Below are 15,463 nucleotides of genomic sequence, written 5' to 3' on the forward strand. Positions count from 1 at the left end.
TGAATCGATTCCGAAACACTCTTGAATATGACAACACGTAACACCATTGTAAAAGTCGGCTTCCGAGGACGCCGACGAGCCTAATATGTACGTCCTGAAAGGGACTGGTGTTTGGGTGATACCCGAGGTTTCGTCTGAACATTGTCGATGCCGAGGGTATATATGTAGTTAATTTTGAACGATGTCTCGTTTTTATTCTCGAATGATCTTCTACGTTGTCTGAATGCATTTCATTGATGTCAATGTTGTATTATAATTTGCCGAATTTCCACATTTGTACATATCACCAACACCCCGCCTACGACTTGTATTCTGTGTATCAAATATTCAATAAATGTATGTAATATTTAATACAATTTGACTTAACCCTTTGAGTGCTGACGTCTTTTCTGTTGAAAGCCCGCCACGCTGAACATTTCCAACTTGAATTATTTAGAAATCCAATAGAAAGCAGGTATGAAAAATTGTAGCTAATCCAAACAAACCCTAGATAACTACCGCCGAGGATTTCGAGTTTTGTAAAGGTGTGTTTAGACTCTCTAATATTTCTTGCAACAATATAAAATAAACAATAGAAGTCTATTAATGAATGTATTTTTCCAAAACTAGTTGCATCTTCTTCATTGTTGTTAAAATGTAATGCTCACAATCTAAAATACTCAGCAGTTAGGGATTTCCAACGAGAAATTCTGCTATGGTTATAAATTCAGAAATTCCGGTGTAAACCAGTCTTTATAATCATTGATACGGATTACACGACTCATATTCAATGCTACCTGGAAAGGTTTAGCGGGTAGTATTCTTGTTTATTTTTTATATACTCAAAAAACAACGCCTATCGGCGTATTTCAAGCTCATGGACTTGTCTGCAAAACGCCGATTGGCGTCGGTCAGCATTCAAAGGGTTAAAGACTAGACATAACTATTTCATTATTGTATTTTGTATGGTTGTCTTTCAATACAATTTTTTTATTGATGATTTATTCGAAACATTTATATTTTTTATTAAAAAAAAAAAAAAAACTGTTGAACAAAATCACTGCCTGTTAAAATTAAAATTTAATTGTAAAATATTTAAAATAACTTAAATATCACAACTCAGTTTGAAATTATGAAGTCATTTTTTTGATGGATGTAAGTTTTCAAAAAAAAAACCACTTATATAATTTATTAATAAAAAAATATTTAAAGTATGAAATTTTTCCCAAAATAAATTAAAAATTTCGTTTTGTTCATTGTTATACTAACTAATGATCTGAATACTAGTTTCAGATGTTTATATTCGTTTTGTTAGGTATATATTTGCTTACCGTAGATAAAAAAAAATAATTCTAGTAGCTCTAGCTATATAATGAGTGTGTTAAGGGGGGTATGGATTAAATTTCATTTCACTTGGTACTGAATAAATAAATATTTCTTTTTTAGCATTTTACAATCTAGTTTGTGTACGAGAGTTGTGATATTTACACCTTGCTCATATGTTTTTTTTTAACCGTACGGTTAAACTGAACCTTTGTTTTCGCACGATATTGCCAAAAATTTATTTTATCCAATTTCTGGGTGCCAAAGAAATGTATTTCAACGAAAATTCCAAATTCGATCTAGACAAGCACAAAATTTCGCGACTATCTCGTATTATACATACATATATGCAAACAATTTGATTAAATTGAAATAAAACACCACTTTTTGAAGTCAATTAAATATGATAAATGATTCACCATAGATTTTTCTTGTTGATTAAATTTGCTTTGTTTTTTAAATCACCATTGGCAACTATTGTTTTGACTTTCAATTTAATTAATAATGTTGAAATTAACTTTGGTGCTAATTTATTTGATTTGCTTGTTATAGATAAAGAGTTTTGCGTTGTTATTTGGGTTACCAAAAAAGTATTTTTTTATTTTATTTTATTGTGGATCTGTTTGTATATATCCCAAGTTGATTTTTGTTTAGTATTATATAATATGTTGCCGTTTTTTATGTATAGTGTTAAAAAATTTATACACATTATGACTACAGCAAAACCGTTAGAGATTACAAGCATTTTAAAATTCATTGGTTTAAGAAAGTCTCACAAGTATGAGACGTTTTTAAGTAGTATGTTTCTAAATATGCTTGTAGACTTTAATTGGCTTATATTTATATTGATAATAAAAGTAATAAAAAAATGCTGTCGAATTATGCTTTGGCAAAATTTTGCAAGCACCCGTCGAATTAAACGGTTATGGGCTTATTGAAAAAAAAAATGAAATATAACCCATTTGTGATTACCTGTTAACTGTGAATGGTTAATTATATGTATAGAATATAATAGATTTGTTACCGTTAGAGAAAAATATATTTTTTGCAAACTGCTGAAAAACCATTAACGTGTTATGTCTGCAAAGTGTTTGATAAGCAAATATTTTGTAAAAAAAAAAAATTACATTGAAATCAAGCTTATATAGATAATTGTTGATAGTTGAATACTGATTTCTTTCCAATACAACCTTACCTTAGCGTTTAGTCTTAGTTTGTAAATAAAACATACTAGCTTATAAAACATGTTATATTCAAAATATAATTAAAAACATCGAGATATAACTTAAAGCTATATTTTGTTGTGAGACTAAATTAAATTATGTATGTTTGATGTAAATACAATACAGATATATTAGATATGTTATGATATAATGGAATTTTCTTTCACTAAAACACACACTAATCACTACTACCGTGTCACGTTATCTAGTGGGATCATGACTTCCGGCGTCGGCTCCGACATAGAATGCGTCTTGTTATTTTTCTTACCTAAACACGTGGTAAAGCAAGTGTCCCCAATCCCGAAACGCTCCCCGTCGGCTATCGATTGCGGCATCGGTTGACCGTTCGTCTCCGGCAAGAACAAAGTCAGGAATCCCGACACTATAGATACAACGCCGAATATTATAGCGGGAATTGTCGGACTCAAAGAGTCCAAAAGCGTTATCAGCGGTGTCAATGCACCGGACAATCTCGCGCTCATTGAACCCAAACCGAGAGCGGAATTCCTCACGACCGTCGGGAAAAGCTCCGCCGAGTAATTGTAAATGATGGCGAAGGATCCCGCGATGAAGAGTTTACCCAACATGACTATCGTAATAGCACCAGCACTTCCTTGAGTCAAATTACAAGCGACGATACAACACACTCCTCCGGCCAACATCAATGAGCTCGTCAACGATCTTCTCCCAAGCCGATCCAATAAGTATATAATTGCAATGTAACTGGGAAACTCGACCAGACCCGTAATGAACAACATGAGGAATGGGTTGCCGTACAATTTTCCAGCGTTTAGCGACAAACCGTAGTACACCAACGAGTTGGCAAACCAGCAGAAGCACACATTCAAAGTCTTCTTCCTCAAATTGGGGGTTTTGAACAAGTCCATTGCACCAGCTGCGGGTTCATTTTTACTAACAGCTGCTTTTCCCCTCGACAAGAATTGCGTAGACTCGAAAGTACCTCGATCGTTGATCCTCAAAGCCTTTTGTACTATCGCTATCGCTTCTTTAGTCCGACCCTGGGACCACAGCCATCTCGGCGATTCGTCCATCACCCACAAATGCGGGATTAGTATCAGCGAGTGCAATCCGTAGACGACTTGTAATAGCGTTCTGTCTTTAATCAGAGCTCCCCATCCGGCCACGAGCATAATGCCTCCAGCGAAAGCAGCTTGGAAGGCAACTCCGCAGGCTGTCCTCTTGCTAGCTCCGACTATTTCCATTGTAAGCACGAAGCCGGTGATGTACGAACCGGCCGAGCCAAAGATTCCGTATAAGAACCTCACAAATAGGAACGACCAGAACTCGGGTATGAATGCGACGACGACTCCTAATATCAATTGAGCCACGGCTGATATGCAGAAGATTTTCTTCCGTCCCACTTTGTCAGCCATGCCTCCGAGTACGACAGCTCCTGTGAACACGCCGAGCATGTACAGACACTGTGCCAAAGCTCCCATCCATCTTTTGTCACAGACGAGGTTCCAATCGACGACTAGTGATGAGGGATGATACGTCTGGTCGTAGACCCACGAGTCGCACATCTTCGGTTCTCCGTTTTCATCCAGAATGAGGCAAGATTCTAATTTCCCGCTTGGTGCTTTTGGAATTGCGTTTATTATTTCTGTCGAGTTCCAAAGAGCAGAGGTATTCCCGTCGACTCCGGGGACTGCACATCTGAAAACCAAATACGGTAATCAAATAACATGTATCTTCTTATCGTGGATATTCTATCCATGTTTTATATCGTACCTGTGATCAGGTACAGCCGCTACCGTTGTTAATGAAAGCATGTGCATGCCTGCAGTGACGGCAGCTAGGATGTGTAGTATGAATTGCCAGCATTGATACTTTCCAAACTCCCCTTGAAAATACAATTAAAACGCTATATTAATGTAAAGTATACAAAATTGAAGATATGCATCATTTTTTTTTTACATTTTATACCAGGAAGGCCTTACAGGTAAACCCCAATGCGCCTTCCTGGCCAATTACAAACAATGCAGCCTTTATATTAAACAAGTCGCTGAATTACGAGTCACTGAAAACTCGCAAATTAACGAGACATCTATGAATTGTACATTAATCATACTCAAATAGTGGTGACATAGTAGGTAGGAAGGTTTTTAGCCCAATTTGTTTGGGAACCGTTTCAACAATGAAAATCAGAAAAATTGGCAAACTCTGATAGGAACCGATCGACCTGGAGTCACAAATATCCAATTCTGACCAGCAGCACTACAGACACTCAGAAAAATTATTTTCAATCGAGGTCAGCTCATGAGCTATGCTGCTGGCTATTTGTACCAGGAAGGCCTAACAGGTAACCCCAATGCGCCTCCCTGGCCAGAAAAATTGTACATTTGATACAAGTATTATTATATACAAAGTAAATACATATCAATTATCATCCATTTATGACATTTATGGTTAAACTTTTAAATTAGCAGCATTTTATACAATTCAGCGGTATCTAAGATTACTGAAAACTCGAGATTTGCGAGCAAATGGGAAAGGTTGCCAATTTGTTGGAACCGTTTCAATGAAAATCAGATAAATTAGCAAACTCTGATAGGAAACGATCGACCTGGAGTCACAAGTCCCAAGTCTGGCCAACAGAAACCAGTGGGATATGAACCCGTGACCACTTTGTTCAAAGAATTATCTGCTAACCACTATTATGCCGCGCATACCTTTTTTCGGATTTAGATGAAAAGCTTTCCTACTTCCGAAATTACATCTTCATCGTCATCCCCCATCCTTATAAATATTCCATCGATGACTTCAAATATCGCACTTCGTAGCCCTTCTCGCAAAATTATTGATGCGAATAACAGTTGTGAAATACTAATAAAAAATATTTAATAAACCTTTTACTATCACTTATTTTTAATACGATACTATTAAATTATATTTAAAAATGAAAATGTTTTTTCATATATTAAGTTTGTACTCAATACGTCAAAGCTAGTTTTAAACATACAAGTAGTAATCCTAAACAAACACGTAACACATGTGTAAGTCATCGTGTAGAATTCTTCACGTCATTAATGCCGATGATGACAGAAAAAATTAATAATTATTAATGTCGCTCTGTCAATAAAAAAGTGGCGTTGCCCAATAATCTTTAAACAATTTAGATTGAGAACTGATTCCAAAGCTAATATATATCAATCACATTGTTTATTGAAGTGCCTCATTTGCACAATAGTTACTACCGATGATGTCCTCATTTTAAGCATAAACCTACATATATTCGTTAATTATTTCAACGTTTACATTCAATGGAACAGTTTGATTCAGTAAAGAGTTTACATTTTTTACAACTCCCGTCAATTATCTAGGGTTATCGCTTCAGAAACATCAAATGACCGCATCGGTGGGGTCAAATCAATGGTAATTCATATATTTTATATGATAAAACTAGACTTCTTTCATTTTATATAAGTAATTTCTTAGTATATTCTTATTAAGAGAATCTTCCAGTCAAAAACATCTAATAGTATAATAGTTCTATGACAATTCTTCTCTGTTATATTAATCTACCTAGGCCTCCGTCGTGTCCAATTACTGACAATTACCGCAAACATATTTAGTTGCATTGTGCGAAATGTGTTAAATAGATACACAGATCTTTGTGCACTTCGTTGAATATGTGTCACCGTTTTATAGCATTGCATAAACGAAGCCGCCTCGCATAGATCATATACATGAATGTTATAAATATTTATAATACAGAATGGCAATAAAGTTACGGTGATTATTGAACGTTGAACATTATGACGAGACACCATTGAAATGGAAATTTATAAAACTATCATTTGACCCGGTTTAGAGTCGGAAATTTTGCTCACTTTCAGTTTCGTCGAGTGGGCGAAAGCATTACAATATTGAATAGCAAACCAGATATAAAGTTTTAGAACAATTGGAAGGGAATTTTATCAAATTTGTCACTGAAATGCTAGAGATGTTTTATTTCGCTAACTTTAGATATGAAAATGTTTGCCGTAAACATACAACGTAATCTTTACATATGTAGTTGATTTGTTTAATAGAGATTTATGAATGTCAAGGGTTGATGTATTTACTTGCGTACTTAAAATTTCAATGTAAATATATGTATGTATTTACAGTATTTTTATCTCAAGAATGCATACTATACAAATACTAATGGACAGGTTTTAAATGTATTGTTTTAAACAAATATACACTATAACTATTAGTGATAGATAATGGTAATAATCTTATACATATTTACATACATTCAGTAAATTGATCATATTTACATATAGATTGTGAATCTAGACTGTATATTTTATTTTATTTTTACATAGATATGTATATAGCAAGAAGGCCTAACAGATAAACCCCAATGCGCCTTCCTAGACAATTAATTACAAACACTGCAGCATTTTTTATTACATAAATCGCTGTATTTCAAGAGGATGAAGATCACGAAATTAGCTATTAATTAATTAAAGATTTAATCTATAGATTTAGACTTGTACATAAATTTTTGCATATTGTACATAAATCAAATTCAGATATTTGTGACATAGCAGGTAGGATAGTTTTTGCCAATTTGATGGAGGAACCGTTTCAACAATGAAATCAGATAAATTGGCAAACTCTGATAGGAAACGATCGTCTTGGAGTCACAAATATCCAAGTATGACCAGCAGTATTATAGATTTAGCACGGGATCGAACCCGGCAACCTCTCAGTACTAAACATAATAGCAAACACCGAGCCATACTGCTGACTGTATGTATATGTATGTATGTAGTTAAAAGCCATTGCTACAACGGAAAGGGAAAGTTTGGTACACAATGAAAAAGTGTATTACATCCATATTCTGATATTGATCACGCCTCATTTGAATATTGTCAGATTAAATACACATGTAGTACTATAGTCCGGACAAAACAATAGCATATAGTGCGAAAAATACTCTAAACTTTCAGAGCATGACGATTGAATTACACAACGGTGTGAGATTCCGACAACAATGATTGATTTAAATTTTGAGTCATCGTTAATTGTGCTCCGGATTGGAGTTGGTGTATCGCAAAATCAATGTTTTAACTAATGGCATTCGTTCTTATGAAAATAGCCGATGTTGGAGAGGAGAGTCGGTCGGCCGTGTCGAAGAAAAGTTATTCTGCCTCGGCTGCCGGCTTTGAATATATGCCAAAAATTTCTCGTAAGATGCTGAAATTGGTTTTGTACATTTGGACTGTTTAATAGTTCGGAAATCGAGCGAGCATTTATTAAAACGTTTTATCTGAGCAGTTTCGTTCGCTAACTCAATAGAAATAATACACGGCAAATCGTATACATATGGTGAAAGTAGAGCATTTACTTCGACATTTTTTCTTTTATATTTTTTTTTCAAATTGATTTGAAATGTATTACTAACTATTTATATACACAAACATACATATATGTATATACAAAAATATCTACAGGTGTATGTACACACATACATACATATGTGTTTGTGAGAGAGTTCGACTGATGTGTACTCGGTATCAATTCCAGATCCGGTTTTATGATTTTCAGAAACATTATATGATAATCATATGACGGACTGAAAACCAGACTGGTACAAGTGACATTTAAAAAAAAAACTGGTTTAAGTGCTAAAATAATAGCATTTCATATATCCTATTATTTTAGCACTTACACCAGATTTTTTTAAAAATGTCACTTGTCTGGTTTTCAGTCCATCATATACCACTTAAATTTCGTAGGTTAAATAGTCATCATAGAAAATTTTTGGCCAGTTAGAAATGGTACTACTCCTTGTAATCAGGTGACTATATGATATATTTTCCAAAATCAAAACTAGGACATTTTTTCCAAAAACATATTTCTAAATACTTAAATTATTTAAAACGAAGATTAAAGAATCATGGACGCGCAAAATGAATTCATTTTCTTGAATGCTCTTATAAAACTCTATACAAGACTGGTTAAAATTATACTGAGTGATTAGTAAACACTTCAAGGTTTCAACATTCAATTTCGTTTTATTACTGGACTATGGATTGTTCATCAAAGTAAAAAATTCTTCGGCTGGTGCAGTTGTTCCTGATATATGGAAACAATCAGTGGCGTGCGATGAAATGCTCTCTGTTTTCGTCACACAGCCTTACTTACGTGTGCGCGAGCAAGATACGAGGGGACTCGGTATGACGTCACCTGTTCTCCTTGTATCCTGCTCGCGCACACGTAAGTAAGGCTGTGCGACAAAAACAGGCAGAATTTCACGGCACGCCACTAGAAACAATATTTGAGAATATTTTTTTGTAGGAGACATCATTTTCTATTACATAAAAAGTGTACTGGTTTTATCTCACGACTTACCAGGACAAATACCCAAAACACCAGTAATGCCCCAGTAAAATCGGTACGAATGGTCACCTTACTTTATAAGTAACCTCAATAGGAAACTAAACTTTTAACTCTAGTTTCGAGGTTTTTAAAAATTTGATTCTTATAAACATCTGTATATATGTATAATTAATGTTCTAATCAAAACCCGAATTTAACATTATGCGATTTTACATGTATGTTTTTTCCTTAACCGCTTAGACGCCCAGCCGACGCGCTGAGCGTATAATAGATACGGCTGTTTGCGCCTTAAGGCGCTTTGGGCATCTAAGCGGTTAAAGGTCTGACCGCACTATACGGCCGTCGACTGCTGCAGCACGACACAACACGGCAAAGTTGATACAAAAGGCAACTCTGTCGCGTGACGCGTAGTGCGTTATATCTCATACAATTTCATACAAACAATATTTGGCCGCACGCTGCCGTTCGTGTCACAGACGCATAGTGCGGTCAGACCTTAAGTGTACAAATTTAACCACTTCATTGCCATAAGCGCACCGGTGCGCGCTCCTTCGTATTAAAGGCTATGACTCGAAATTAATTTTGGTTTCTTCACAGTGACATCTAAAAATATCCTGTGATACCAATGAAATTGAAAAAAGTAAATATTTTTCGTTAGTTTATGATATATTCAAGAGGATATGTCAAGGGTTGGCACTAAACACATACATATAATAAAATAATCGAATGGGTTTCTACAAACGCGTCACGATTAAGTGGTTTATTAGATATATTAGACGAATAAGGAAAATTAAATCAAATATGTATTGACAAATTCAATTAAAAAAAAGTTTTTCCTGTTATTGTTTAACTGCTTATGTATTAAAATTTTATTCTGTTATTAAAAATTGGTAAGTATACGATTCATATTGCATACGAAATCTAAACGTACTACTAAGTTTATTTTCATCTGTGTATGAAATTTCATATACGTAAGCAAACATTCACGTAACATGTTTTGCAAAACTATACAAAACTATTCGCGATGCGAAAATAAAAAGTCTAAATCATATCGAAGACCTTTGTTAAATAGCTTGATATGTAGATACCTTCAAAAATTTGATTTTCAAGTCGGTTAATTCGCCGTAACAGGCTAAATATTCGACCATGACTGACACCAGTTGTTTAACGAAAATGAGGGCGTTGCCATATAAGATATATATTATATCGGAATGTCGTTTTGATTGAACAAAATGTAAATTGTGATCGACTGTCATTAATTTTTAAAATGAAATCGTTTAGCGCACTTTCGCGCAAATCAAAACAATGACACGCGCAATTACAGGCATATATGCTATGATTTTCAGGGGAAAATTTAAAATATGCGTTCGTCTGTCGATACGTCAATTTAAAAGTATCTGTCGATGATAAGTGCGACAAATGAATGATAAATATGATATTTTAATTGGTCAATTCTGGTCGCCTCGCTTGTTGACCAAATAAACAATGGACTTGAAATAAAAACTGGACCACGCCGAGTAATTGCCCATCGAATAAAAAATTCCGTCTGCATTATCGAAATAAACGCATGTTTCTTTTACAATCGTAATATAAAATTTCTCTTTTCCATTGAATTTTTTTCACAATCTCGATAGTAAAAAAAAATCGAATCAATTTTATCGAGAGTTTCAAGGTTTTGACATTGTTTGTTGGCATACTATGTTTACAAGTATAAATTTAGCACATAAAAAAAACACATTACGTCAATCTTATCGAAAAATATTAAACTTTCGCTCAACAATTTTTAATAGTACCTATGTACTAACTTTATATTTTTTTTTACAAAGAACAAAGGAAATTTATCGCATGTACTTGTACAATTTTGCAATTCAAATATGTATGAAACGAACAAAATTCTCAAAAAATATTTCGGTAACGTTCAGAATAAATTGAATGCATCCTACATCTTCAATATAAAAATAATCATCTAATAAACTGTGCAATTTAAAATTCAAAATCCAAAAATATAGCATTAATAATACAGATGAGGCCAAATTTATTAGTGAAAAAATTCAAGGGTATTCTTGTAAATGCCGTTGAAATGCTTTTACATTCATGCGATCTGTAATTAATCCAAGCGGTACGCAATTTACACGCAAATGACTATGATAGAGTCATTCTATCCTCAAACGAAATGCGACTTCCTAGACAATTAATTACAAACATTACAGCATTTTTTTTATTACATAAATCGCTGTATTTCGAGAGCCTGAAGAACACGAAATTAACAATTAATTAATCCATAGACACATCTATGGATATAGACTTGTACATACATTTTTACATATTGTCCATAAATCAAATTCATATATTGTTGACATAGCGGGTAGGATGGTTTTTGCCAATTTGATTTAGGAACCGTTTCAACAAAGAAATCGGATAAATTGGTAAACTCTGATAGGAAACGCTTCACTTGGAGTCACTAATATCCAAGTCTGACCAGCAGCATTAAATATTAGCACGGGATCGAACCCGGTAACCTCTCGGTGCTAAACATAAACGCAACCAACGAGCCATATTGCTGGCTATGCTGGATATCGACGCATATATGTATGTATACTTTATTTAATTTAATGTTGCAGTAAGAAGAAAAAAATATGCTGATGATATTGGTCAGCTATGTAAGTATGACTAACTTTTTTTATAACTTATGATTAGACTCCGGATCCAAAGCGCGCCTTATATTGTAAAATTGTTGTAAATGTTTTGTTAAAGGTTCGCCGAACTTTTGTTTTTTGCACTCTAGCTTTGTAAATAGAGCCAAACCGCCCTGATTCCTGGAAAAAGCACGCTTTCTATCCGTAGCCTAATTATGACTAGACTACGGATATAGAGAGTGCTTTTTCCAGGAATCGGGGTGGTTTGGCTTTATTTACAAAGCTAGAGTGCAAAAAAAAAAGTTCGGCGAACCTTTAACAAAGCATTTACAACAATTGAACAATAAACGGCGCGCTTTGGGTCCGGAGTCTACTTATGATATTGAAATCCATGACTCGTATTATATCTGATACTAAATAAATTCATAATTATTTGTAGTACATACCAAAAACAATAAAAATAGATTTTTTATAAAATATGAAAAGTAATTGGTATGAATATTATGAAATAGTTGTGGTTTGATACAATGGAAAATGGAAATTATTTAGGAATCCCCACAGGTATACCGCTACTTGGAATTTTTAAATTGTATTTTCCTTATTGGTAAATAGATTTTCATTTAATTTACTTCCTAAGCTCGGTATGATATTATTATAAATCATAATAATAGTTAATTTCCAAAACGTTCGAGACAAAATTTCGCAATCTTAAAAACGTTCTAATAATTTGGATATAAAATAAATGCATTTTAAAAATGATCTACTAAAAATAAAAAAAACACACCCGAGAGATGATATATATGTATAGTGTATTATACATGTATTTAATTATTATTATACTTATACCTATAGATCATTTGATACTACACTTGGATACTGAAAAAATTAAACTAAATGACGCAATCTTATCTTGTCTTATTTTATTAAAAAAAAATTACGAGTGAAATATCAAAATGCTTCTATTTATTAAATTACCGTTGCCATGTTAACTAACTCAAAGTTCAAAAGAACAAAAATGTGCATACATAATAAATAAGGCATTCCGATTTGCAGCTATAATTCTACGGACCACTTTGGACTGCAAAACAATCTATGTTGCACAATTCGAATATTCAACAGCAACGAAAGGAAACGTTTTCCACACTCGAAAGATTTTCCGGAAAATCGACCTAATTTTCATTGGATAACCTTCTGGTGCCAAAATAGAAATGTAATATTACAGCTGGTTACGACATTATGTGCATAGTAGTGTTGTACCCGATGAAATATCATCGCATGGGTGTTGGCATATTAAGTTATTAAATAAAAAAATAAATAAAAAGAAATGTGTCGGTCCTGTGTTCGATCAGCACGCGGTCAAATTTTTTTCAAATACCTTTTAAATATATTTAATTGTTTAATATGGAAAAAATATGGTAAAAATAACCTACCTACCTACATATAAACAATATAAAACACCAATGGATAAATTAATCAATTAATAAAATAAATTTTCAATAGATGGCGGTAAATGCTCAGCGACTTGGCGCCGTCTATTAGCCTATAGGGAACATTGGTAGCAAACAGTATATATATAGAACGTTTTTTTGACATTGTTTTAGCTGTGACGTACATGTGTATGTCGAATCGAAACGACTATTATAGTACGACGAGCGTTATCTCAGATACACACACCCGCAGAATAGCAATATTAGATATGTGTATATGATATCTAGTTAAGAAATCCATCGAAAACATTTATGTATGTATGTTGAATAATTAACTTAAATTGACAATATACGTATCGCTCGATGGAAATAAAACTGATAATGATAAATATATATGTACATCATTGTCATAACATCGATGCATTAAATTTGAACAAACCAGCGGTAGTCCAGTATACCTATATATATCTTAGAAAATATAGAAATAGATCCAATGATTATGAACTTTTAGGCTTCAATTTTGAAAGTCATGCTTTTGGAAGAAATTCGGACAACAGTTGATATTTATAATCGAAAGTGCGCCAGAAATGACAACAGCCAACTAAAGACTTTGAAACAAAGCGCTCGTTTGTCGTTCAAACTAAATTAAAAGATTTTCATTTCAGAGAACCAATCTTGATATAGACTTTTGACAAGAGTTTGGCCTAACAAATACATAATATAGTTTCTAGACATAATGCTTTGAAGTGGTAAAAAATATATGTTCAGAGAATAAATCACTTTCAGGTGACACCTTTAGGTTTTTTTTCATTTTGTTAATAAATTCTAGGTATTCGTTTCAATTTGACCAAAATAAAATATGACAATTTGAAATACAGACCATAATTTAACCGAATCGATCCAGTTTCAACCGGAAAATTACAGAAGCAATAAGTTTTTACGTAAAAGGTTATAGGAAATGTTTCAACAATTCGATTATAATTTGAAGTTTAAAGTGCGTGCTTGTTAAGTTATCTATGTATGTATATAATATTACCCGGCTTCGCTCGGTATTTGTAATATAAACCGCTTTAACATGGCTAATCAAATAGAAAACATTTTATTAAATTTATTTGAATAGTTTTATTTTATTTGAATATTCATTTGTCTTTTTATTAAATAGAACGTCACGGATTTTACGAACAAAAAAAAATAAACAAACATACATACATACAAAGTCTTTTTCGAAATTATATATTAGACTAGTGGTTTTACCCGGCTTCGCTCGGTATTTGTAATATAAACCGCTTAAACATGGATTATTTAATAGTAAATATTTAATTAAAGTTATTTGAATATTTTTATTTTATTCAATTTTATTTGAGTATTCATTTGTTCGATGACGTCATGGATTTTACGAATCAAACAAACATACAAATTCTATTTCGAAATTATATATTAGATGTACGTACATACATTTGATAGTTTTACGCGATATTATATGCATATGGAAACCACAAATTGAGATTAGTTACATTTTTATACAGTCGAGTATTGCAAATGAAACGTTTACATATGTTTTAGACATTAAGTTTTCGTTAAGAATCTGTGAATTTGTATCGGTTAAATACTCCACTATGCAATATGGGTAAACATCAAATAAATAAATATTTGTAAGTTTTATCGATAAAACACGACCACAATCGCGATTCGATTCAGCAACAGCTGTTTTGTATAGTAGTAACTATGCGCTCGCTAATTCCACGTTGTCGACGATTCGTGTCAGCATTTTCATTTAGAAAAACCTAAAAGTCGAACGCGGCGGGAAAAAAAGTCAACACGTGCGCGCGCGCATTTCACTCCTAACATCCCATTTCACGTCCATGGAAAATCAAACAAACTATTCCGAGAATTTTGGCCAGTTCCCGGACGCGATTGAAATTGGGGGAATCTCCCGAAATAGTGTTCCGTGCGAAGGTCAAGCTTTTTATTTACCCATCTTTCCCATCATCTCTTCCAGAGCGTAGTCCGTGTCCATCTTGTTCCGATTTTCCCTTTTTTTTTTTTGAAAATAAATCTGATCGTGGAACTGCTTGAGTTTCGCTCCGGAGTCTTGACCACGTGTCTGGTTAACTGGTAGTGGATGAGCGAAGAAACGCAGGAAATACGCGTGTCGACCGGCCGCTCGACGCGGCACGAGTGACGACAGCGAAAACAAATTCGACCCAAAAACGACGCATCTCGGCAACGGTGAATGTAAAGATACGATCTGATGCACAAAAGTTTCAGGGGAGGGAGAGAAGGTGTTTGAAGGTGCTGCTGCAGCGTGTCTACATACTATGCCAAGTGTCGGCCATGTCAACTTACTATTTGTAAAGGGAGAAGAGAGAAGAATACTCCCATATTCAGTGGTTTCAAGTAGATTTAGAAATATCAGTAAACGTAGTAAAGATTTTGAAAGTTTACGTTTTTGAAACGAAACTCCTTTGTTTCAAAGTAATAAGTAATAAGAGGCTAAAAAAACGCTCGATAAACGTCA

General features: G+C 33.7%; 1 protein-coding gene across 2 annotated transcripts; it reads right to left on the reverse strand.

Moving 5' to 3' along the window:
* Positions 1–1,915: 1,915 nt before the first annotated feature.
* On the reverse strand, positions 1,916–15,189 carry LOC143912158 (organic cation transporter protein). Of its 2 annotated transcripts, none has more exons than XM_077431387.1 (3): positions 14,920–15,189; positions 4,278–4,389; positions 1,916–4,202 (listed from the first exon to the last, which is right to left on the reverse strand). In XM_077431387.1, the coding sequence occupies exons 1-3, from the start codon at positions 14,960–14,962 to the stop codon at positions 2,714–2,716; spliced, it is 1,644 nt and encodes a 547-aa protein (XP_077287513.1). In that variant the 5' UTR covers positions 14,963–15,189; the 3' UTR covers positions 1,916–2,713. The 2 variants fall into 2 exon arrangements, with proteins under 2 accessions (XP_077287513.1, XP_077287514.1); XM_077431388.1 differs by lacking the exon at positions 14,920–15,189 and adding an exon at positions 4,464–4,867 and having other exon boundaries at positions 1,955–4,202; positions 4,278–4,410.
* Between the last annotated feature and the right edge of the window lie 274 nt (positions 15,190–15,463).

The sequence above is a fragment of the Arctopsyche grandis genome, chromosome 5, assembly GCF_051622035.1.
Source record: "Arctopsyche grandis isolate Sample6627 chromosome 5, ASM5162203v2, whole genome shotgun sequence".
Taxonomy (NCBI): domain Eukaryota; kingdom Metazoa; phylum Arthropoda; class Insecta; order Trichoptera; family Hydropsychidae; genus Arctopsyche; species Arctopsyche grandis.